Source organism: Artemia franciscana, chromosome 15 (assembly GCF_032884065.1).
Source record: "Artemia franciscana chromosome 15, ASM3288406v1, whole genome shotgun sequence".
Lineage (NCBI taxonomy): Eukaryota > Metazoa > Arthropoda > Branchiopoda > Anostraca > Artemiidae > Artemia > Artemia franciscana.
The window spans coordinates 4,834,666-4,861,188 of record NC_088877.1 but is presented as its reverse complement, the minus strand read 5'-3'; the positions used below and the strand labels follow the sequence as shown (position 1 = coordinate 4,861,188).

Sequence of the window (26,523 nt, the reverse complement as noted above, 5' to 3'; positions counted from 1 at the left end):
TAAATTTGATGAAACTTATACATTTAAAATCAGCCTTAAAATGCAATTCTTTTGATGTAACTATTGGTATCAGAATTCCGTTTTTTAGAGTATTGGTTTCTATTGAGCCGGGTCACTCCTTACTACAGTTCGTTACCACGAAATGTTTGATACCTGCGATTTCTTGCGTATTTTTGAGCGTTTTTTTTTTTCAAAATAAATGCCAACCAAAAGGAGCCAAGAGATAACCCTTAATTTCCACTATGTATCCAATTCGAAGAAAAGACGCACAAAATACTTCGAAAATCGTAGGAATGATACGGAAAAATCGTTACTACCTTTACTTTATTTTGTACAATACGAGCTTTAAAATTTTTCTGGTATTTAACTTTTACTATTGCTATAAATTAATATGCAAAATCAAACGGAACCCTAAAGAAATAATTAATTTTTCTAAAGCTATTTATATCTAGGTATTATCAATTCACTTGATTCCTAAGGACGTTTACTCGCTTGCGTAGGAAAATTATAATAAACACGGAATTGCGTCTCTCTGCAAAAATGCTGGAAAAAAATCTACAAAATCGCTGAGGCTTTCCATAAAGCGTAGTATACGTGGACTAAGGATAATATTACCAATATTATATATATATTACCATTATTATAACATTATAATATTACCAATAATATAAGAAGAAACCGTCACCAATTCGAACAAACCAGAATCCAGATGCATTTAAAGGAAAAAACTTATTTTTTTTTGAATGAGGACCAATGGTCTGGGTAGTACAGATACCGATATTCTGATTTCTGCCTTCGGCCGGGAGTGCAATTTGTGGGTTGGTGGCAAATCATCCGAAACTTCCTGTGTCTTTCCCCCAGATTTCTCCAGATACCCATTTAGAGATGGGTCGACTTTGACTGAGCTTACAGAGTCACACCATCGGTCCCCATTCCAAATAAAATATTTTGCGACACTATGACTTGAACAACCGTTTCTAAGAATTTCAAATCTACCGCTCCAACCACTTGGCTAGGTTCACTTTAATATATATATATATATATATATATATATATATATATATATATATATATATATATATATATATATATATATATATATATATATATACATATATATATATGTATATATATATATATATATATATATATTTATAGATATATATATATATATATATCTATATCTATATATATATATATATATATATATATATATATATATATATATATATATATATATATATATATATATATATATATATATATATATATATATATATATATTCGTCCGATGAAATATGTTTTAATTTAACTGAATATCAGCTTATGCCAATTAAGTTAGCATTTACTAAAAATTAAAATTTAGAAAGGGCGCAAGACGGTATAAGTTATTATTTCTATTGAGGGGGCAGCTTCATTTCAATATCCAACAATGCTTCCCTTCATTAACATTAAATTCCTCTTTATTTAGTTTTCTAATTAACCCTTTTTTGCTCATAATGGTTCGATAGAGCATCAAAACAAGCTGCGTTTGAAGTAACATTTTTCACCAAAAATGTTAAGACGAAAAAATACCAATCGATCATATCTGATCTTCAAAATGTTTTTACACTGAAATTAAGGCCCTTAATACCCATTTGTATAGTGATGGAAAGGGGCTTAGACATAAAACTTTTTCTATAAAAGTATCATACTAGAGTTGGCCCTTGTTTTTTCCTGAGTTTCTATTGATCGGTTTTTTTATCTTAATTAAAAAAAACAAAAAAAAAAAACAAAACAGTCTTAACGTATCAAAGAGCGATGTCATTTACATGCATTATTTGTTTTATTATCAATTCTTTAGCCTTATCATATTGTTCTAGTACCCTCTTCAAGGGCTAAAATCAACTAGAACCTTAGTTTAGTGTAATATATCTGAATCTACGGATAGATCTTACCCTTTGGAAGATGGGCAGCTAGAGCATTTTTTCTTGGGTCGGGGTAAAATAGAAAAAATTGCATGTTGAAGGTACCCTCAGACGCCTTCCTGAAGCCTATTGTTGACTCTAAGTGGAAAAATAGGGCAAGCTAAGGCTAGTAAATTCTATAGCAACTAAAGTTTCAAAATGGAGATTTTAAGCCATCCTATCTTGACAAAACGCCGCAGAGGGGCATTTACTACTATTTTATGTCATAAAAGATCAATCGTTTTACATTTTAGTCTAATCCCCACACTGTGACCCTCAAGGGATGGCACCGGGACCCTCTGACCTACATTATGACCCGTAATGCATTTTTGAGGTATTTTCGGACGAAAATATTCGTTTACACTTCGATCTTTTAAACTTAATGAAAAAAATACCCATTAATGTTTCTTCTGATGACTCGTCGCAGTTGACGCCAATGTGGTACAATTTGCCTGCTTAGTGGCACCCTCAGGCCTGAAATATGAAACTTAAAGCGTTTTCAACCTTTTTTCCGCAAAAATAAGTTTACAAAGTAAAATTGACCATTTTTTTTTATTTGAACTGTGGAAACTTGCCATTTCATTGTTAGATTATGATTTTACTTGGCATTGTCCCTTATTTCCAGTCATTTTATAAAAAAATTCCGTTCATTCTTAATTAAATGAAAAAAAGTTTTTTTAACTAAAAGTAAGGAGCTACACTAAAGCTTAGAACGAACAGAAATTACTCCGTATATGAAAAGGGCTTTTCCTCCTCAATGCCCCGTCCTTTACGCTAAAGTTTGACTCTTTCTCTTAACTCTACTTTTTAAAATAGTAAAAAACTTTACGTAAAGAGCGGGCATTGAGGAGGAAAAGCCCTTTTCATATACGGAGTAATTTCTGTTCGTTTTAAGTTTTAATGTCGCTCCTTACTTTTAGTTAAAAAAAACTTGTTTTCTTATTTAATTTCTGGACGTTTTCGAATTAATGAATGTTTTGATCTTGGCTCTCCGCACATAAATAATTAAAACAAAATTTGCATATTCATTTTTTTTTGGCTAAATGGTTTTCTCATAGTTTTAATTGGAAGATTTTGAGAAAAAAAGGAGTGAGGGAGTAGGCCTAGTTGCCCTCCAATTTTTTGATTGCCTAAAAAGGCAACTAAAACTTTTCATTTCTTACGAACGTTTTCATTAGTAAAAAATATACATAACTTACGAATTAACCTGCGTAACGAACTTCCACATTCGTGTTTTCTTTATTACGTATATGAGAGAGTTCACCCCTTCGTCAATACCTCGCTCTTTACCCAAAAGCTTAAATTTTGTCCCAATTCCTTAAGAATGACCCCTGAATTACAAAGGCCATAGAATAAATAGTTGAAATTACTAAAAATACTTTAGCGTATACAGTGTGATATTACGAGGAAGTAAACCCCTCATATGCGTAATAATTTCTGTTCGTTTTAAGTTTTAATGGTGCTCCTTACTTTCAGTTGAAAAAACTTCTCATGTTTATTTTTTCATTGTTTTTTTTAAATAATGCTAGAAAATCCTGCTCCCCCTGCATTGACATTCTCTTCCTCCATGACAAATTTCTCCATGGAAAGATCCTCCCACGTACCCCCCTTAAACTTTTCCCCCCTACCTGAACCAAAAACATCCCCGTTAAAACGTCTGTACCTGTACACTTCCTAATAGCCATTGCTACATATAAACACAAGTCAAAGTTTTTAACTAGCAGCCCCTCCCACGGGGACTGTGGGGGAGTATGTCGTCTCCAAAGACATTGTTATCAGGTTTTTCGACTCTGGTGAATAAAATGGCTATCTTAAAATTGTGATCTTGTGACTTTGGGGAAAAAATTAGCGTGGGAGGGGGCCTAGGTGCCCTCCAATTTTTCGGTCACTTAAAAAGGGCCTTAGAACTCTTAATTTCCGTTAGAATGAGCCCTCTCGCGATATTCTAGGACCACTGAGTCGATACGATCACCCTTGGGAAAAAAAAAACAACAAATGAATACGCATCCGTGATCTGTCTTTTGGCAAAAACTGCAAAATTTCACACTTTTGTAGATAGGATTCTACAATAGAATTCTCTAATACGCTGAATCTGATGGTGTGATTTTCGTTAAGATCGTATGACTTTTAAGGGGTGTTTCCTCCTATTTTCTAAAATGAGGCAAATTTTCTCAGGCTCGTAAATTTTGATGGGTAAGACTAATATTGATGAAACTTATATATTTTAAATCAATATTAAAATGTAATTCTTTTGATGTAACTCTTGGTATCAAAATTCCATTTTTTTGAGTTGAGCAGGGTTGCTCCTTACTACAGTTCGTTAACACGAACTGTTTGAAAAGGGCATAAAATTTAAAATGTTTTTTTTTTCTTGGATAAGCCTTTTCCCTAATCCCATAACATGAAGAAATGAAGGGCAACATCTAAAAATTAAGATCAATACGTAGAAATCACGACCAAACCCTACAAATCTAGATGAATTCATAAATATCAAGACCAAACCTAAGAAATCATGGCCAAGCTCTAAAAATCAGGAACAAACCGAAGAAATCAAGTGACCGATATGTAGAAATATAGATAAAAATCAAGACCAAACTCTAGAAATTAAGACCAAACTGTAGAGATCGAGGCTAATGCATAGAGTTCGAGACCAAACCATAGAAATCAAGAATAAACTATAAAATGAAGACCAAGCCGTAAAAATCAAGAGATCAACATTTAGAAATTTAGATCAATTCTCAGAAATTGTGACCAGTGCATAGAAATCCAGACCAAACCGTAAAAACCAAGACCAAACTCTAGAAATAATGCCCGACCTCTAAAACTTAAAACCAATCCAAAGAAACTAAGGGCAGCATAAAAAAATTAAGACCAATACATATAAGTCACTACCAGACCCTAAGAAATCCAAAGGAATTCATAAAAGTAAGGCCAAACTGAAGAAATCAAGGCCAATCTCTAAAAATCAAGAATAAACCGAAGTGATCAATATATGGAAATATATAGCAACCCCAGAGAAATCATGACCAACTCATAGAAATAAAAACAAACTCACAAAAAACAAGAGACCAATATTTAGAAGTCCAGAAAAATCAAGACTAATGCTTAAAAATTGATTCCAGACCATAGAAATCAGGACCAAACCATAGACATGAAGACCGAGCCGTAAAAATCAAGAAATCAACATTTAGAAATCTATAACAATCCTCAGAAATCCAGACCAAGCCGTATAAACCAAGACCAAGCTCTTGAAAATCATCGTCAACCTCTAAAAATCAAGAACAATCCAAAGAAATCAAAGAAAACCTCTAAAAATCACAACCAATCCAAAGAAATTAAGAGATCAATATGTAGAAACATAGAACAACCCCACAGAAATCATAACCTATGCTTAGAAATCCATACGAACACGCAAAAATCAACCGACCAGCATGTAGAAATCCAGAACATATCTTAGATATCATGACCAGTGCATAGAAATCCAGACTAAGCCGTATAAACCAGAACCAAACTCTAGAATCATGGTGAACCTTCGAAAATCATGACCATTCCAAAGAAATCCAGGGCAACATGTGAAAGGTGAAGAAGTAAAGAATACGATATTGGAATTTACCGTCTTTACCGGTGGTGCTAATCTCTGTTTGGGCAACATGAAGGGCAACATGAAGGGCAACATGTGAAAGGTGAAGAAGTAAAGAATACGACATTGGAATTTACCGTCTCTACCGGTGGTGCTAATCTCTGTTTCTTGGCCCTTCAGCCATGAAATTCAATGTGGGGGGGGGCAACCTTCCTGTGCTTTCACACATCCTTCCTGTTTACCTTCCCTAAGATTTCTCCAGGTACCAATTTAGAGCTGGGGGGACTCTGGCTGAGCTTATAGAGTCATGCGACTGATTCTCGCTCCAAACAGAATAATTTGTAACGCTAGAATTAAAACCCTTACCCTCTTGGACAAAGGATCCTAAATCCAGTGCACCAATCGCCCACATACAAGGCATTAGCAACCGCTAGAAATCCAAACGAATTCATGTAAATCTAAACTGAAGAGTAAATTGAAGAAATTAAGGCCAATCTCCAGAAATCAAGACCAAGATCAAGACCAGAGATCAAGGGATCAAGAGGCCAGCCTCTAAAAATAAAGACCAATCCAAAAAAATCATGAGGTCAATATGTAGAAACCTAGAGCAACCCCTTAGAAATCATAACCAATGCTTAGAAATCCAGACGAACTCGCAAAAATCAGGATATCATCATGTAGAAATCCAGAAAAATCGGTAGAATTTATGACCAGTGCATACAAATCCAGACAAATCCGTAGGAACCAAGACAATACTTTAGAAATCATGGTAAACGACAGAAAATCAAGACCAATACATACAAGTCACGACCAGACCCTAGAAACCCCAATAAATTCATAAAAATCAAGACCAACCGAACAAATCTCAAAAGGCTGACGTCTAAAAATCAAGACCAACCCGAAGAAATAGGAAGGCTGCGAAAGGAAAATAGGAAGACATGAGGGGCTGCTTCCTCATCAACGCCCCGCTCTTTACGTTAAAGTTTTAATCTTTCTCTTAACTCTACTTTTTAAAACAGTAAAAAACTATAGCGTAAAGAGCGGGGCGTTGATGAGGAAGCAGCCCCTTTCACATACGAAGTAATTTCTGTTATTTTTAAGTTTTAATATCGCTCCTTACTTTCCGTTAAAAAAACTTGTTTTTTTATTTAATTTCTGAACGTTTTTGAATCAATGCATGTTTTGATTTTGGCTCTCCGCAGACGAATAATTAAAAAGAAATTTGCATATTTAATTTTTTGGCTGAATGGCTTTCTCATAGTTTTGATCAAATGATTTTGAGAAAAAAGGAGCGGGGGAGGAGGCTTAGTTGCCCTCCAGTTTTTTGGTTACTTAAAAAGGCAACTAGAACTTTCAATATTTTGCGAATGTTTTTATTAGTAAAAGATATACGTAACTTATAAATTAGCTTATGTAACGAACTTCTGTATTCTCATTTTTTTATTACGTATATGAGGGGGTTCACCTCCTCGTCCGTACCTCGCTCTTTACACTAAAGCTTAAATTTTGTCACAATTTCTTAAGAATGACCCCTGAATCACAAAAGGCGTAGAATAAATAGTTGAAATTACTAACAATACTTTAGCGTAAAGAGCGAGGTATTGGGAGGAGGTGAGTCCATCATATGCGTAATGATTTCTGTTCGTTTTAAGTGGTTTTAATTCTGCTTCTTACTTTCAGTGGAAAAAACCTTTTCATATTTATTTTTTCATTGTTCTTTTTAATAATGCTAGAAAATCCTGCGCTCCCTTCATGGACATTTTCTTCCCCCATGATAAATTCCTCCATGGAAAGTTTCCCTAACATATCCCACTCTTTTCAAACCCCCCCCCCCCCCCCACAACCAAAAAATCCCCCTGAAAACGTCTGTACACTTCCAAATAACCATGCTATATGTAAGAACTGGTCAAAGTTTGTAACTTGTAGCCCCTCCCACGGGGACTGTGGGGGAGCAAGTTGTCCCCAAAGACATAGTTATAAGGTTTTTCGACTACGCTGAATAAAATGGCTGTCTCAGAATTTTGATCCGGTGACTTTCAGGAAAATAATTACGTCGGAGGGGGCCTAGGTACCCTCTAATTTTTTTGGTCACTTAAAAAGGGCACTAGAACTTTTCATTTCTGTTAGAATGAGCCCTCTCGAAAGATTCTAGGGCCACTGGGTCGATACGATCACCCCTGGGGAAAAAAACAAACAAAAAAAACAAACAAACAAATAAGCACGCATCCGTGATCTGCCTTCTGGTAAAAAATGCAAAATTCCACATTTGTTTTAGATAGGAGCTTGAACGCTGGATCTGATGGTGTGATTTTCGTGAAGATTCTATGACGTTTAGGGGTTGTTTCCCCCTATTTCCTAAAATGAGGCAAATTTTCTCAGACTCATAACTTTTGATGAGTAGGACTAAACTTGATGAAACTTATATATTTAAAATGAGCTTTAAAATGCGATTCTTTTGATGTAGCTATTGGTATCAAAATTCCATTTTTTTAGAGTTTTGGTTACTATTGGGCAGGGTCGCTCCTTACTACAGTTTGTAACCACGAACTATTTGATAAATATTAATATTTTAATTCAAATATTTTTAGGTAAAAGCAAATTTTATTCATATCCATTTGTTTAATTCATAATGATATTTAGTATTTTCCCCACTGGATTTTTCTTACTTGGAATTCTTCATTGCGGTAAAAAGTCACTCCTTCAACACACAAGGATATAGAGCAAAGGCAAAAGTCAAGGGAAATTAATTTATATATTATCTTTCCTTCCAGTTTATATCAGCAAGCTACGAGGTTTTGGTTAGAGAGTCGAAATGTTTGCTTTACAAAATTCGTTTATTCAGTTTATGGGTACAAAAATAATTATTTGACACTTATTTTACATTGTACGATCTTTTCCCCGTTTTCAATTTCACTTAATATTCACCACTTCTCAGACTCACCGCTTTCTTGACATGGAGAGGTTTGGGGTTAATTTTTCTCTGGGCTATATCTACAACTTTCATCTTCATCTGGAAAAGATTCTTCAGGTAGGTCTCCAATGCCGCTCAAGGATTTTGTAGTAGATGTCTCTGAAAACAGAAAGTATCCTATAAATTCAATATATATTAATAGTATGTTTTATTTTGTCTTGAAATGAATACATTACATTCAGAATCCTGTTTTATTTGAGTTTACGACATAAGCCAAACCTATATGAGATAGTTGTGGACAAACTTTTTCTCTTGTTCTCGCAAAACATTATACGTTTTTTTCTATATTTTTTTTGTTATTTCTATATTTTTTTTCTATGTTTTTATTGTCTTTTCTAAATTCCTTTCGTCAGAAACTTTGGCTTATGCCACACCGTTGGCAGCTTTTCGTGCTAAGATATTAGTTCAAACTGCAATTAATTTATTTTGTCATAAACAACTTTCTACCTTGGCATTAAATTACTATAGGAAAGCAATATCAAGCTCGTGTTGTCTAATATTCATTAAGTATTAACTGTAATTTCTATCCATTTTCTATTTTAATTAAACGGAAAAGGTCTTTGTCTCATTAAAGAAAAGCGACATCTAGAGCATTGTCATGTTTTTTCCAGTAGTTTCCGCGGTAGAAACTAAACAGACTAATGATGTTGTCTTCCAGGTTTGGAGTATGTAAATAAACGAAACTCTTACAAAATTCCTCGATGTCGAAATTGGAATGTATTCAATTTTCTTTTGTCTCATTTCTTTCAAAATTTTAGGGCACAAAATATATTTTATCTTTAAAATGAATTTGCCTATGAATTTAAAGTGGAAAATTACAATCCATTTCCTTGTCAAACAGAAAAAGGATTTGACGAGAAAAGCTTTCAATATTAACTAAGACTTTGGTTGTTACACCTGAAATGCATTGGATATGTGTTCAAGACCTCTGATTGAGAAGTTAGTCCTGTCGATCACTTCCGTCATCTTAAAAAAAACATTTACGACGCAGTTCATTTCGTTAATAGTAATATACATTGGCGCATAGAACAAGAAATGGGGTTCGGACTGAGAACGAAATATCCTCTCTCAAGACAAATACACACATGGTAAATAATTTTTTTTAGCTTTTTGTCAAAAATGTTTCAATTTGTCCAATTAAAATGTGACAGGCTTCAAATATCTTTTAAAGAGCATTAATTAAAAGAGGGAAAATAAATTAGCCTATGACAATACCTTTTCTAAGATTAACTTTCCACGGAGAAATTTAACGCACCCAAATTGTCGCAAAATCTAAATAAAAAAAAACAAAAATTGTTTCGATCACAAAAAAGCGGGTCGCATTAGAATTAAAAATAGATGACTCAGAAAGTCATAAATCTTGAAAATCCTATGATATTTAAAAAAATAAGTTAATTTTTTTAGATAAGTTTATTAGTAACTTTTTTTTGGAGCGCATCTAGTATGAGTCCAAAACATCCCGTTGGTTTCCAAAAATATTATCTGATAAATCAGAGTCAAAATCGTATTTGCAAAGCTTATTGGTAGAAAGGGGAAGGGAAGGCTCGTTTCAAGCCAGTAAATTCATGAAATTTTGCAAGAAATTCATTTTGTAATATATTTGAACTTCAGATATTGCTTAAAAACGAAATGAAATGACATTTTACAGCTACTGCCTACCAAATAAAATTTAAATCAGCGAGAAAAGAAAAACTGAGTGACTAAGTGGAGGTAGAGCCGGTAGCCCTTTTAAGTCTTTTTATTGACTAGTGGGCTACTGGCTCTTCACAAGCCTGTTTTTATTGCCTCTCTAATGTGTTTCAGGGTTTTAAAACCCTAAACTACTTCACTCCTCCCCTCTAAGTGTATTTAAGAACAAAAGGCCTGATATTAAACAGCAACAGATTAAGGGACGTCAGGGGGCTAGATTTTTTGCACCCTCCACATCTGGATTTTGAGAAATATCTACCGTTCTTTTGACATCTTCATCGAAAAATATCTTTTTTTTTGTATTTTGACTGAAAAAAATACAAGACCCCCCCCGCATTTGCGAGATGACGACCATGAGCAAATGTGCAACGGCAAATCCAGTCTTGATCAAAAAGCTTTCCTTTAAGTACCATTCAAGACATAAGATAACAATAACATCTATTATCTTGATCATTTTCCGACCTACTCAATGGTATACACAAGGCCACAAAAGAGTTTTCCAGAAATTCTCAACCATCTTCGAAATTTACGTTAATATTTAATTTATATTGATTCTTAGCCCGATTCCGTAGCAATTTATGCTTTTTCTTCAAAGCAACGGCCTAGCTGAGAATTTGTGGAAAGGTCTCCTCGCCACAAAATTCAAGTGCGATCAGAAACCAGAATCCGCTAAATAATGATAAATCAAGCTAAAAATGTCTTCGTTTGGCAAAATTATCCTAAAACTTCAAAGGAAGAAGAGAAAATCTAGCTTTTTCTGGCGTGGGATAGGAAAATGTGAATAGGGAAATCCAATTCGCCAACCGTTTTTCAGCCAAAATAAGCTTTCAAAATAGTCCGGGTCTCTGAACGGCTAATTCAGATCGTTTTAGATAACATTATTGACAATTTTCACAAAAATGAATCTGGGAGAAGAACTACCAGACTTACCAAGAATTATCAGAAACAGAATAATTTTTTTAGCCAATTTGAGCTAATTAGGATACTCTGTGCTGTCTTAGGAAGTTGCTGTAAGAAGTAAATTTCTTAGTATGCTTATTACTTTTACACCTAAACATGCTGTACATAAAGTTTTCAAAGAAGAACAGCATGGTTTAAAGAAGAGGAGAGGAAGTATCGACCAAATTTTCATTCTTAGATTAATAACTGAGAAGTGCCTGAGCCATCAAATCCCTTCAGTCCTCAGTTTCAAACAGTTCGTAGTAAAGAACTGTAAGTAACGAGTGACCCGGCTCAATAGTAACCAAAACTCTAAAAAAAAGGAATTTTGATACCGATAGATATACCAAAAGAATCGGGGTTTTGTGATGGTTAATAATTTATAAGTTTCAATAAGTATAATCTTTCACATCAAAGGTTACGAGACTAAGAAAGTTTGCCTGATCTTTGAAAAGGGAGAAACACCCCCAAAATGTCATAGAACCTTAATGAAAATCACACCATCAAAATAAGTGTATCAGATAATCCTAGAGTAGAAGTTTCAAGCGCCTACCTGAAAAATGTGACGCCAGAAGAAAGATCATGGACGCGTGTTTACTTGTTTGTTTTTGTTTTTTTGTTTGTTTTCCCTTGGGGTGATCATATTGGCCCAATGGTCCTAGAATATTGTGAGAGTGCTCATTCGAATGGAATTTAAAAGTTAAAATGCCCCTTTTAAGTGAACAAAAAAATTTGAGGGCAACTAGGCTCCCTCCCACTCCCCTTCTTTCTCCAAAGCGTCCGATCATAATTTTGAGATAGGCATTTTGTTCAGCATAGTTGGAACACCGATTAACTATGCCTTTGGGGATATCGTGACCCTCCCATAGCCCCTAGGTATAGGTTTTTAAGTTACAAAATGTGCCTATTGTTTATTTTATAGTATTTGTTATTGGGAAGTATGCATACATTCTTCGGGGAGGGGGTATTTTATGCTGGTGCTTTTCCCCTCTGGGATAGTTTTCAACGGGAAGGGAAGTTTCTAGAAGGTGAATTTTTCAGGGAAAATTTTACACTGGGGGAATTTGTCAAAAATGCTATACGAAATTATTCTTCTATCTTGCTTTCTCTTTATCATATCAATTTTACGCGTAGAGATGTTAGGGGTAATTGTCCAAGGTAAATTTTCACCAGATTGAATTGTCTATACAATAAATCCTTGGGGATGATGGATTTTTCCACGGAGGAGTAGACAGATTTCCTGGCATATTGAAAAAAACGATCAGAAATTAAATAACAAAAAGTTTTTCAACTGAAAATAAGGAACAACATTAAAAATAAAACAAACACAAATTATTACGTATATGAAAGGGCTACTCCTCCACAACACCTTGCTCTTTACGCCTGTCCCAATTTTATAAGAAGAACTCCTGAAACACTATGCTCGTTTAATTAGAACAATAAGAAGCTTTTCTTTTTATAAAAAGTACTAAAAACCTTTAGCGTAAAGAGTGAGGTGTTGCCGAGGAGTAACCCCCTCATATACGTAATAATTTCTGGCTGTTTTAAGTTTTAATTTTTCTCCTTAATTTTAACTGAACAAAATTGTTTCTTTAATTCAATTATAGATTATGAGTAAGCGGTTAATTTAGATGATAGAAGAGCTTTTGCGAACGTCCTATCCAAGTTTTGTGTGCCAGAAAAATGCATCAAAGTGATTAGTTCTATGTACGAGAATAACATTGCTATAGTGAAGGTAAAAAATGAGGTTTGTAGGTGGTTTTGTATTAAATCAGGAGTTAAGCAGGGGTACGTTCTGTCCTCATACGAATTATTTTGATGGACTTCGTCCTAAGGAGCACATCCAAGGCAGTGGAAGAACATGGGATCAACAGGGAAAGTAAAACTTTCCTAGATTAAGATTATGCTGATTTAAGCATCCTAGATAAAAATGTTAGGATAATAAATGAATGTATTATAGGTTTTGAGAGTTTAGGGCGAAGGAATAGGTTAGACTTTTATGTTAAGAAGATTATTTTACGAAGAATAGGAATAAGTGAAGGTAAAGGAGTGATATTTGGGAACGAAAATATCGTTGATGTCGACAGCTTCACTTACCTTTGTAATTTATATTAGCAAAGACGGTAGGTGCAGTGAAGACGTTGAAAGTAGAATAGCCAATGCCCAGGGTGTTTGTTCACAGTCGAAAAAAGTTTGGAAGAAGAGAAAGATCAGTATGCGAACCACGATTAGTGTTGTAAGCCACAGTGATTACAGTGGTTAAGTTCTGAAGCGTGGGCACTCCGAAAGACGGAGAAGGATTTGCTAGACTGTTTTCCAGAAAAATTCCCTGTGGATTGCTTTGTGTACCTGACCGACTGTTCATATCATAAACAGTATTCTGTGCGAAAAATTTGGGTCAATCACAATTTCTAGGGCTTTAATGAGAGTAACGTTGATATTGCTAGGACACGTTCTGTGGATGAAGAATGACAGATTGTCAAAGTTAGTCCTTGTTGGCAAATCCTCTGGGGCTAAACGGAAAGCAGGCTGTCCCCGAACGGTGTGGGAGGATGTTGTATTTTAAAGAAAAGACATAAAGTGAAATCAGTAAAACTATATTGTGTGTAATAATTGACAATGTTGTCAAGTACGAAATTTCAATTCTGATGATCTAAAATTGTTGTTCTTGGGGAAAGTAGAAACAGCACAAAAAAGTAGATATGTCCCTAGCTTTCACCCATAAAAACTATTCAGTTCTGTTTTATTTTTTTATTTCTAATTTAAAACTGTATTTTTATTTTACGTTTTACGGACAAAATGTCAAGTGAAATTGAGAGATATAGCTTCTACGTATTTTCACGGTCGCTTAATTTTTCTAGTTTGCCCGTAAAAAGAAACACTAAAATACGTCTAACGGTTTTAAAAAATGAAGATCCCACTGCAACCCAATGTATATGGAGGTACCGTCCTGTCATTTAAATTACTTTTTTTTTTATCTTCCTTAGTACCAAAATTAGCAATCAACATCCTTTATTTTGGGTACCTTTAAATTTTTTTCGGCACTGAAATTAACAAGTTCCTTCCTAAAGATAAGATCCGCCGAGTTCTGACTGGAAAATAAAAAAATCAAGGTTTACTAGCGGTTTTTCTAAAAGTTTGCTCAATTTTGACACTACGACACACTGAGTACCTTAATTGAAAATGTTAGCAAATGATTATTTTTTTTAGGTGGTCAGGTTAGGCTTGACTGCTATGATGACAGTATTGAACGATGGCTTTGAAACGCTGGCACTTCGAAAGACAGAATAGGATTTGTTAGAGATTTTCCAAAGGAATTATCTACGAATTCTTTTGGGTCCCCATCTGACTGACTGTATCTTAAACAGCAAGCTTTATGAAACTGTGGTTCTATCCCACTTTCTAGGGCTAAAATTAAAGAAAGGTGGGGATGGCTAAAAAAAAGTTTGGTGGATGAAGGATGACAGTTTACCGAAGATCATCTTTTTTGGCTAACCATCTAGGCCAAACTAAAAAGTGTATTGTGCCTGTACGGGGTGGGATGAAGTCGTAAAGATGGTTTCTAAGGGAATTCCTCGGAAGGTGTAAATAGAGAAGTTTCGAATAGATCGGGATAGAAAAGGACTGTGCACAACTGTGCTCACCTCGGGTGACTCGATTTTGCAGTGAATTTTTAGCAATTGCAGTAGTAGTAGACAAATTAAAGCACAATTTTTACTATTTTCAAGATACAGACTGTTGCTAATTCAGTTGGCTTATCTAAGGGGCTATACTCTACAATATTTGCCTGTAATGCGATACCAAATATGTTAGCTTACTAATTTTTCAGAGTACCAAAATTTAGAATCAGCTTCCCCAAGTTTAGACACTTTTATGTTTATAAAGATACCGAAATTATAGACAATTTTGAAGACCACACTGCCTTTTCACGACGATAAATAATAATTTCAACTAGGGATAAATAATTTTAATAGATATGCAGTGACCGTCATCAGTAGTAATTTATCACTGTCTATTAAAAGGACTTATCCCAAATTTGAACTTTTTATTGATTGATACCGAAATTAGTAGGCTGCTGCCGCATTCAGTTACCAGAAGAGCTTATTTTAGTTTCACCGAATTAGCAAAACTCTAAAAGGAAAATAAAGCTGAAGTTGTATTTTCTGCTCAAAATCCAATAGCTTACCAACATTGTGTCGTAGTCCAGTGAGAGCTGATGTTCTAGGTAACTTGAGTGAGGGTAGTGAAACAGGACGTAGGCGTGGTATTGTTCTTGATGCTTCTCGCTGTGATTCTAATCTGCAAGCACATAAAGCACAATAAAGTACGTATAGCTAGTCACAGTTGTTTTTATAGCTAGTCACAATTTTTTTTTATCATATCGGTCTTGCCAAAAAAAAGAAGATATTTTGAATTCGGAAGAGTATAGTCAAATAAAATATCAAATCTACAAAGATAAACATTGCAGTATTTATCTGAAGATCATTTTTTTTTGTTATTAGACCTAATTTACTTCTATTTACACATGTTTGAACTTGTTGACTGTCCTTCCCGCTCGATAAATTTCTTTAAACTGAGGTGAATAATGAAAAACTATTTGAGAGAAAAATAGTTGGAAATCCTTGGTTAGGAGTGGTGACGGTTTTTTAGTAGTGACCTCACTGGTTTTAAGCAGACCAATAGCCACAACTCCTTTCTTCCTTTAATGATTTAAGTTGAACGGCAAACCCCTCAAGACACAGGTTTTTTTTTAAGTTTCAAGGGTTTCTTAAGAGATGCAGGTGTCTGTTACGTAATAGGGAGGGCTTACTTTTGTTGTTACGTAATGGGATCTTTTTACTTTTGGTTGTTACATAATAGGGTTTGGGGTGTTACCAGAGTTTGTTAGAGTCCACTAGTCAAGAAGGAAAGTTTTTTTAAGACATTTTTCTTCAAGACGTTTTAATACATTCCAAGACGTTTTTTAAGACTATTCTCTTCAAGACGTTTCAAGACATTTTCTAAGACACTTTTTCTTCAAGGTATTTTTCTTGATAATTTCTATGCTTGTCAGGTAATAGAGGAATGTTTACTTATGTTAAGGATGACTCATTCTAGCATGACATGTTTTTTCAGGCCTCTGTGAGGGATCCCCGACTGTAACTGTGGCTGGCGCACACTCAGTGTGTTAAATAATACTTTAAGAGATTTTTTTCTCTGGGATTTCTTTTTTTTCAATGCGTTTTCTTCAGGGAGCCTTGAATGATTTTTGACCCCATTAGGATTCGAAAGCGCCATTTCTATCCAATGGAGCTGTGCCCTAGACAGCTGGACCGGCAATCTATTTCTATAATTATTATTCAGGAAATATATTCTACGAAATAACCAATTCCACACGCAGAGAATTCCCATGTCTAGCTTATTAAAATGTTTAAGCTATTGATTACGTGTTTACTATGACTTCAATAATTGAGATGCAGATGAGAAAATCGATTACTAGATTTTGGTTGTATCTGAAGTGCACCTGCTTGCTAAATCTTTATTTAGAAGGTTATTATACACCCGGAAAAAGCGATTCTTCACTTTTTGACGATATGATCCTAGCGTTTCGGAGGGTCCTTCGTAGAGGATTTCAAGAGATGTTTTCTTTGAGAATGATATAAACTTGTTCAAAACAGAGAAAAATATTCTTACTTAGAGAAGTTTTAGAGATGTATTCTTACAGAATGATCTAAGTTTGCACAAATATAGGAAAATGGGGCACAAGACATGTGACTTAATTCTATATGTTGTTCGTTTGTTCTTGGTATTATTTTTCTCAATTCCCAGCCTGTGACACTCAATGGCTGTCCCACTCCTAGCAAACGATTCCAACGGGGGGGGGGGGGCTAGAAACTAATCCCACAGGGGAATTGTTATTAGAGATAAATTTAAAACGAATTAAGAGTAATTTCTGAGAGGTTTTAATGGAAACGCTACGTTTCTTAGAGCCACGGCTATGCATATTCACACCACCGTGACATCATGTGGCAGAACCATCCCCTAGCAAGCAGTTCCAGTGAGCCCCCCTACCAGTGATCCCTCCAATTCCACCAGGGGCCTAGAAACCAATTCCAATGGGACCCTAGCAAGCAATTGCAGCAGGGGGTGGCGAACTTCAGCGCCAGCGTATGTCTAGAAAGATTCGATTCTCTTTTTTGAGGGCAACTGGAAAAGGTGATAGAAAGGAATGCTTATTTTATCCAGTATTGATTGTACCAGCACGTTAAAAAGCGCTTGATCAATTTTCATCTAGTCATGAAGGTGTTGAGGTGCTGAAGTACCAAGAGATGTACTATGATGACCAAATATGGCAAAGTTATTGAATAGGCTATGGGATGGTGATCAGAAAATTGATAATCAAACATGACCTTTACAGTATTGGCTTGCAAATCACTCGATACTGCACCATGAACTAAGTTGGAAGTTTGCAAGGACAAATAGCATTCGTAAAATCACACGTTTAATCGAACAATCAAGAAATCGCTCAACATATTCTTAACTAGTGTTGTTAGTGGTGAGGCTTGAAAATTTGGCTACGTTTATCTTAAGACACACCTAGACCTTAAGACTCATCTTAGAAACGCACTTTTTGACGCTTAAGGCCCACTCCTCCCACAAACTACACAAAGAACCACCGACCCTTCTCTATAATAGCTGAATCTCTATTATATACAACTGCACACAGTTTTTTCAAGCTTCAAACGAATTCTCATATGGAGCGTTAAAAAATGTCTATGTTACCGTTTATTTTATAGGACTACCCGCACCTTTAGAAACGAATGCGCTACCGTACGGCATTACAGCCTCTGAAACCGGGGTTTAATATGAGTATAGTTTTTTGATAATTCCAAATCAATTGACTATATCAGAATTTTCACACAATAGCGCTTGGTCTTCTTTTGGCTAGAATTGTTGTTTTGTACATTTTTACACGTCGGCTTCAATTGCTAGGAGTCATTAGAAGAAACGCTAATAGGGATTTTTCATAAAGTTTAAACGATCTAATTTTCACACAATAGCACTTTGGCCTTCTTTTGGCTAGAATGGTTGTTTCGCACCACAAATCTGCTGAAGATTCCGCTTTGTTGTGGGAGTTCCATGACAACTGCCGGTCCATGACACTCAATGGTGAACACAGCACCCTCTATCAAGTATTATGATACATATGACATTTTTCGAGTATTTTAGTGCAAAAATATGCGATTACACTAGAATCGATCATTTAAACTTATTAAGAAAATCTCCATTCACTTTTGTTCTGATGACTCCTAGCAATTGAGATCAGCGTAGCACAATGTACCACCTTCCCCTCCCCATGACACCCTTCTGGCGCACTTTATCACACCCAAGGCGTTTCCAACCCTTTTCCCTTAAAAAATAAATTTTATAAACTAAAAGTGACCATTGTTTTTATTTGAACTTTTTGCGTGCTGATTTTGTTTGTAAATTTGTTGGATGTTGATTTGTCTCTTCATGAAACTTGTACATTGATTTTCCTCTTTGTGAAAATGAGTTTTTTCGTTGAACTTATTACTTGCTGATTTTGTTCATGTAACTTGTTGCGTAAGGATTTTTGTTTGTGGAAGTTGTTGCATGCTGATTTTTGTTCGTGAAACTCGTGAAACTTGTTGCATGTTGATGTTTCTCTTCGAGAAACTTGTACATCGATTTTCTCCTCGTGAAGAATATTTTAGTCATGGAACTTGTTGCGTTCTGATTTTTGTACGTGGAACTCATTGCGTGCTGATTTTTGTTTGTGAAAGTTGTTGCACGTTGATTTTTTCTCTTCGTGAAACTTGTACATTGATTTTTCTCTTCGTGAATCTGATCTTTTTCATGGAACTTCTTGCGTATTTTTTTTCATAGAACTTATTGCGTGCTGATTTTTTGTTCGTGAAACTTCTTGCATATATTGATGCGTGCTGAGTTTGGCTCGTTGAACTTGTTCCGTGCTGAATTTTATTGCGGAATAAGGCTTTTTTGAGGATTTTTGAAAAAAAGGCTTGAAAAACCCATAGGTCGGATAATGTGCACCAGAAGGGTGTCATCGGGAGTGGTACGTTGTGACACGTCGGCTTCAATTGCTAGGAGTCATCAGAAGAAAAGCTAATAGGGATTTTTCATTAAGTTTATTCGATCAAATTTTCACACAATAGAACTTGGAGCGTAATTGACGGGATCTGAATTGTGGAATCAGAAGGCAGAACTGTGCAATCCTGAACTGACGCAACCAGAGCCTGATTTGGAACTGGAATTTGAGGGGGCATAGTGGGAACTGGAATCAGTTGAACCGGGGTGTAATTTTGAAGAATTTAAAACAATGTAGTAAAATATTTTAGAAAAATTGTCAAATGTATAAATATATCGAAAAATTGCGAATTTATTGTCGTCCTTCAATAAATTGGAATTTCTTATGTTTAAATTTGTGTCATCTTGTTGTGAGAATTCTTGTCACTTGAAAATGCTATAGTTAAGAGTGAAAATTAGAAAACTATTTGAAAGAAGAAGAAAGAAAATGCTTTTCTAAGCCTCAATTTCTCCTTAAGGGAGCCTTTTGATATTATATTCGGGTGTTTAAAGAAAATATGTTAATATTTTTTCGGTTAAGGAATATTCTGAGATTAATTTAGTTTCAATAATGTCAGATAAACTTAATTGCACTTGGTGAAAAAAAAGGCTGGTGATGTGACATTTTTGGCCCCTTGCGTTTCTAGCCTTAATTCTAAAAGTTTAAAGGGTTTAACCACAAAGAAATTATAAGGAGGCGAAACCACCACCCTAAATAGGGTTAAGCAGAAAGCGGCTAATCGTAGCGTAGATGCAGTCTTAAACCGTGGCCCTCTACATTAAACTTCTATACTAGTAATTCAACTTATCACCCTCCCCAACCAAAAAGATGTAAATGACTGGTTTTAAAGAAAGAGAAGATCCCTATAAATAAGGACGCAATAACTCAACAAGAGTATATACACTAAAATCAAGAAAATCTTGGGCGTATGCATCTTTCGTAAGCGTTAAATATTACTTGAAGTTAAGCAATACTAAATCTAAAAATTTTACCTTTAATAAAAAGTTATACAAGGAATGAGTTGATTTTTTTTTACTCTTCAGTTAAATCGAAGGTTCTACTTTCTTATGGATAATTTTCTTATGGATATTCTTGTTCTAACTTTTCCTTTTATCAGTTTGGATAGATTTTTATGTTTGGCAAGACAGATAAGATATAACTACTTGTTTAGCGAACGTCTAGTACAACTAATCATGCTGCGTGCTTCCTAGTGCTTTACAAGCAGGAGTGCTGTTGTATTGAAACCACCAGCAAACCTCATTCATAGAGGTTGCGTATTTTACTGTATCAGGGACAGCGGAAATGAAACCAAAGTGTTTGAAATTGCATAGTGGAAACTTACACCATCTTAAATATCTTAAAAATTGGGAAAGTTTATTTTTAATGACAAAACTCGGTATGCAGTTAGGTAGTTTTTGGTAACAGAGTTCACCTATTTAACAGAAAAAGAAACATAAGAGAAAAATCAGCACAAATAAGCTAAAAATATGTGAAGCAAAAGAGCTTAAGGAGGAGTATCTCACCTTTTAAAGTGCAGTCGTATTTGAGTCAACAGATCGTTAATGTTTGGATTCTAGGGAAGAAAGTATCGTGTGCTCTAACCAATTAGTTCTGCTTCTTTTTGCGGTTCACGTGGCAGCAGTGTATTTTTAGCTTTTTTTATACTTTAAGTTATTCCTCCTGATTGGACAAGCAAAAACATTCATGGCTTAATTATACCAGATAATATTATCTGTTTATGCTATGTCAATTTCGAAAGAGTATGTCAAAGCTTCGTATAAGAAGACCAAGGACAAAATACCAAGGACAGAAGAAGAAGAAAAACATTTGTTTCATTAGTATTCAGGGTATCATAGCAGAATAACAGCTTCTAATCATGAATCATGGTTGAAGTAATGTTTCCTGCAGCCTATTAAAAAAAACACTTGAAACTCCTAAAAATGGTAGTGAATCGAAGTGGAAAGTGCACCATTGGAATTTTCTTTGTCGAAAATCCTGAACAGGAGACTTAGATATCTGCCTTGAATAAAAAGAAAAGCGCTTTTTGCATAGGTAGCACTAATGTGGCTTGTTTTTTTCCTTTTTTCCCTATGGATAGCCGTATGAAACCATGAAACCATGAGTCATTAAATGTTGGAAACTCATGGAAATGTTGAAATGTCATTAATGTTGAAACTCATGGTAGTCGACTAATACGTAGTCACGTATTAGTCGACTCATGGTATTAGTCATACCATGAGTCATTAAATGTTGGAAGAGGGACCATTTGACTGAAATTACAATATATAGTGTCCCATTAAAATAACAAAAGAGATTGCACCACAGCAAAGTGCCAATTTCTGCCATTTTGTGCAACAAATACCAAATTTTTTCCCAAATGGGGCAAATTATAGCATGGACAAAAAATTTTTCATATTCTAAAGCTTCGAATGAACGGTTTTGAGCCCAATCTTACAGAATAAAAATGTATTATTTTGCAATGGTGGTTGTGACGTGTTTCCTTATTACTTTTTGTTTTTGCCAGGGCTAGCAGGCTACCACAAAATCGTGGATAGATGTTTAATAATTTCTTTAAGAGTTGTTGCTCCTTTCTGCTTTCTTTTACAAATTAAATTAACAAAAAAAAAATTAAAGAGCAACATTAAAACTTAAGACGAACAGACATTTTTACGTTTATGAAAGGGGCTGCCCCCTCCTCAGCACCTTGATTTTTACGCTAAAGTTTTTTTAGTAGTTAAAGAAACTTCTTATTGTTCTAAATAAACGACCCTTATGGTTTAGAATTCGTTGTTGAAGAATCGGGACAAAATTCAAACTTTAGCGTAAAGATCGAGGTGTTGAGATGGGGGTAACCCCCTTAATATATGTAATTATTTCTCTTTATTTGAAGTGTTAATGTTGCTCTTTACTTTCAATTGAAAAAACTTCTTTTTTAAATTTAATTTCTGATTGGTTTTAAAATAATTCTAGGAAATCTGGCTCCACCTACATGGAGAAACCCCACGGAAATATCCTCTACACATTCAATTCCTTTGAAAATTTACCTCGAAAAATTACCCGAAAAATCAATCCAATTGTAGAATTGAGACAAAAAAGAGAAAGCAAGACGAATAAAAAGAATTTTGTATAAGAATTCTAGCAAATTCCTCCTGTGCATAATTTTCCCCAACAAGTCAACCCCTCGGAAAATTCCCTCTCCATGGAAAATTTCCCGTGGAATAACCCCAGCAGAAAATTCTCCCCCTCCACGCGAAAATGTATGCATACTTCCCAATAACAAATACTTTACGTAAAAAATAGGTAAATTATATAACCAAAAACACTTCCCTTGGGGCAGGTCATGTTATATTCAAATGTATAGTTATTAGATTTTTCAGCTATAATGAACAAAATGGCTATCTCAAAATTTCGATCGGACGATTTTATGGAAAAAGGGTTGGGGAGGGACCTAGTTGCCCTCCAATCTCGTTGGTCACTTAAAAACGGCACTAGAACTTTAATTTCCGTTCAAACGAGCCCTCTCACAATATTATAGGACTAATGGGTCGATACGATCACCCCTGGAAAAAAAAGAAACAAACAAATAAACGCGCATCCGAGATCTTTCTTCTGGCAAAAAATATAAGATTCCTCATTTTTCCAGATTGGAGCTTGAAACCTCGACAGTAGGATTTGCTGGTACGCTAAATGTGATGATGTGATTTCCATTAAGATTCGGTGACTTTTAGAGGGTGTTTTCAATTTTATTCGTAAATCCGGCTAAATTTCTCAGGGTTGTAGCCTTTAATGGGTAGTACTAAACTTAATGAAACTTATATATTGGATATCAGCGTAATAAGCCGATTCTTTTGATATATCTATTGGAATCAAATTTCCGATTTTTAGAGTCTCAGTTACCATTGAGCCACACCTTACTCACAGTTCGTTACCATGAACTGTTTGATTCATCTTGATAGATCCTTCGTAAAGTGCCATATGAAACCTGAAATGGCATATTATGGTTCCATTTCTGGAGTGAAAAGACTGAGAAGCATGACAGTGATGTCAGTGTCATGCTTCGTGATTAAAAACCCTTATTGGACGTACATACTTTTCCGTTTTGTGTGCTCTTCATACTAGCCCCATTGGTCGGTGAAAACTATAAAACGTATTAAAAAAAAATTAATATTTACAATATGATATTTATCCGTTTCTTGATTATTTATCTCGTTTTGTGCGTTTCTTGACGAAATATGCAGTTAATATAGGATTGCAAAGGAAGTAGTTAGGATTAATACTGTGCTGTTGGACGACATTCTATATCAATATATTGGACAAAATTTCGACATCGAATGATCAAGGGAATTGTTCAGCAAATGGATGAGGAAAGAATAATAGCATATACAATCTACTGAATTAAACCCGCATACTTCAGCCGTTTACCCAAGCCAAATTAATAAAACATTTGGAAAACTATAGGCTCTATCATTATCTTAGCTCTATGACCATCTACCTTGGTTCTACTGCCCTAACAATGACGCATGGAAGGATAATAGATAGACATATATACGAGTTCGAGGTCGAAGGCCTCGATTGAGTCTGTTGATTTTTGAATTAAAATGGAATAGTTGTGGGCATCTATTCATGGCTAATTGTAGAAAAAGCCAAGACATATAGTCTAATTGACTGAGAAGCAAACCTAGGTTTATAAGTTAGTATTAATATATCAATATATTGGACAAAATATCGACATCGATTGATCAAGGGAATTGTTCCGCAAATGGATGAGAAGAGAATAATAGCATATGCAATCTACTGAATTGTATATACTGATACATAGCATACACAGCTGGATCCACAAGTTGGCATAGCCTGTTCTGACACCCAAATTACGAGTAGTGAGAGTGGACTCTAAAATGTTGCTGAGGACATCCTAAAGGTTTTACTGGATAAAATGCCTTCTGGGTTTATAAGCCTTGGTAAGGTCACACTCGTCACGATTACCACAAGCCTTGATCTGGGTTTCAAGAAGATGCATTTCTTCCCTGACGATCTACTCTAAGTTGAGCAAAACAATTGCAGTTGAGTAAAACAAGCAAGAGAGATGGATTCAGCCTTTTTGGCTTCTGAATTAATATCAATAGATGCAAGTTCCGCGACAGTCCCTTTGATTCATCTAACGATAGAAACAAGCCGGTTTGGGGGGGGGTATCACACGACGAAGTTTTGGTAGTCGACGCAAGGTATGACTTGCCAGCCGAATGTATCACGGCTCTGCAGATATTCAATAGGGAGTCTACAGTTACAAGAAAGACTGATCCGCTCAATTCGTGGACGTAATGTTGGTCTCAGAAATATCTATACGAGATTGTCATGAAATTAATGTTCGTGCCCATGGCTTGTCTGAAAGAAAGTTTTCCAGAGTTGGCCAACTAATACCAGAAAGACAGAACTGACTCTCAGAGAAAGACATTGACGTGTTACCGTTTTTGAACAACCCAAAATAGCCAGTACTTTATTTTTCACTATCCTTAGCCCGAATAATTACAACGCTGGATTTCCATGATATTCTTTTATGTTAGCATAGTTATTTTTATTGTTTTATTTTATATTATTCGAAGTTTGAAAAAAAATTATCCAAAATAATTTTAATTTTAACATTCGTTATTGAACTCTGGTAAAACTAAGAGTTAATTGAGCAAAAATCTGATTCACAGTTTCGATGACGATCTATTGAATATCAAAAGCAAAAATAAAGAATATTCTGATTTATCGTTAGATCAATATATCACCCGACATCATACTTATCATTGGATGAATAGAATAATGTAAGTTCTAAAATTATAATATAATAAGAATGATGAAACAGTTGATAATAAGAAAACAAGAATATAGTTCCTTCAAGACAAAATTTTCGGCCCATTTTATTTCACATATTCTTAGTTATTTTCATTTCGTTCTGATTTTCAAATGTTTCTAAAATATTTAGGCAATAACGGTCTTTTTCTGATGAAAAAACAGAATGAAACGAAAAAAAAAATGAATAACCAATATAAAAACTTACAAGGAAATTGTAATTGACAAAAGACTAAGAAAATCAAAAAGACAGCAAAATACGTCCTAGTTTGTTCTTGTTAAAATGATCTCTTACTTTGAAGTGCGCAAAAACCCACACCTGCGCAGCCCAATACATTAATATGCGTGTAAATATGATCTGAGAATGCACTGGCTATGCTTTACATGCGACAAAAAGCGAAAAAAAAATATTAGAAAGATAAAACAACATTAGAAAGATAAAACGGGGATTATTTTCAGCCAGTGAACTATACGAAAATATGAAGCAAATTATGTTTGCTGTCATAATTGCAAAAGGAAAAACTACCCTTTAGTACCCTGAACAGAAGGAAAAAACAATTGACTGAAGAATGATGTTTTATCTATAGCTTCTTTTTCATCCGTCATTTTTTCCCATTTGTTAAGGTTAATAAGAAAGGTTACTCTTAGTATCTGCAGCCAAACTGGCTGAAAATCATCCTTGTTTGGTTTTATTTTTCTTTTAATTATTTTACTTCGTTCTTCAGTTTTTCTCGTACTTAAATGCACGTGGAAAAAAAAAGGAAAAATAGGAAAGGTAAGAGGAGTATGGCTGGTCTAAAAGAAATTATAGTTACCTTCCAAGCTTTTGCTGTTCCAAAGGGCGTATCCTTTGATTCAAAGGCCTAAACAGTTGCTTTCTTGGAAGGCTTCCGTCATCTCTTTTAACACAGTGGCTATGTCTATTTTTCGGTGTTTCTGGAACTTGCACTGCCTTATCGCTAGTGTCAATGCTATTCATCCCTTTCCAGTCTAATCTGGAGTTGCCACTCATTGGTAAGCTTGGGTGATGAAAGCCATCAATTAAAATTCGCCTTCCTGCAGTTTTCCCTGAGTTAGCACTGCTGTGGTGGACCAAGATGGGAACTGATTCTGGAGATTGTTTTATTGAGGCTCGATTTTCTTGGATATCCGAAAAATTTTGTCCAATAAAATTGTTGTTATTTTTGTTAGTATGTGTTACCCGTGTTCTGCTTAACCAATCAATTTTATCGTTTGCAGTACCTCTGCTGTTCACAGTTCCGTTAGCTAAATTTACTGATTTATTTTCACCTGGGCCTCTAGCATCAGATATTTTCTGCCAAGGATTTGGAGGCCCTTTATTCTGAAAAGGCACGTATCTCTTTTGCTCGTCTTGTATGTGGGGTGTGTTTCGGTATTGTTTGGAATTTGGCAACATTTCTCTGGATCCGGTGAAATAAGCATGACTGGAAAAGAAGAGGATCAAAGGATAATC

At 35.0% G+C, this 26,523-nt stretch overlaps 1 protein-coding gene across 2 annotated transcripts in view; it reads right to left on the bottom strand.

Moving 5' to 3' along the window:
- Window positions 1-8,291: 8,291 nt before the first annotated feature.
- Window positions 8,292-26,523, bottom strand: part of LOC136036730 (serine/threonine-protein kinase dyf-5-like) — an 84,858-nt gene continuing 66,626 nt past the window's right edge. Inside the window, exons 7-9 of one of the 2 annotated variants that reach the window (XM_065719079.1) lie at window positions 25,865-26,494; window positions 15,312-15,424; window positions 8,314-8,596 (exon numbers count right to left, since the gene is read on the bottom strand). In XM_065719079.1, coding sequence (XP_065575151.1) covers window positions 8,496-8,596; window positions 15,312-15,424; window positions 25,865-26,494 — 844 coding nt within the window. In that variant the 3' untranslated portion in view covers window positions 8,314-8,495. Of the gene's footprint in view, window positions 8,597-15,311; window positions 15,425-25,864; window positions 26,495-26,523 lie in introns of both variants that reach the window. The other variant, XM_065719080.1, reaches the window with a different exon arrangement.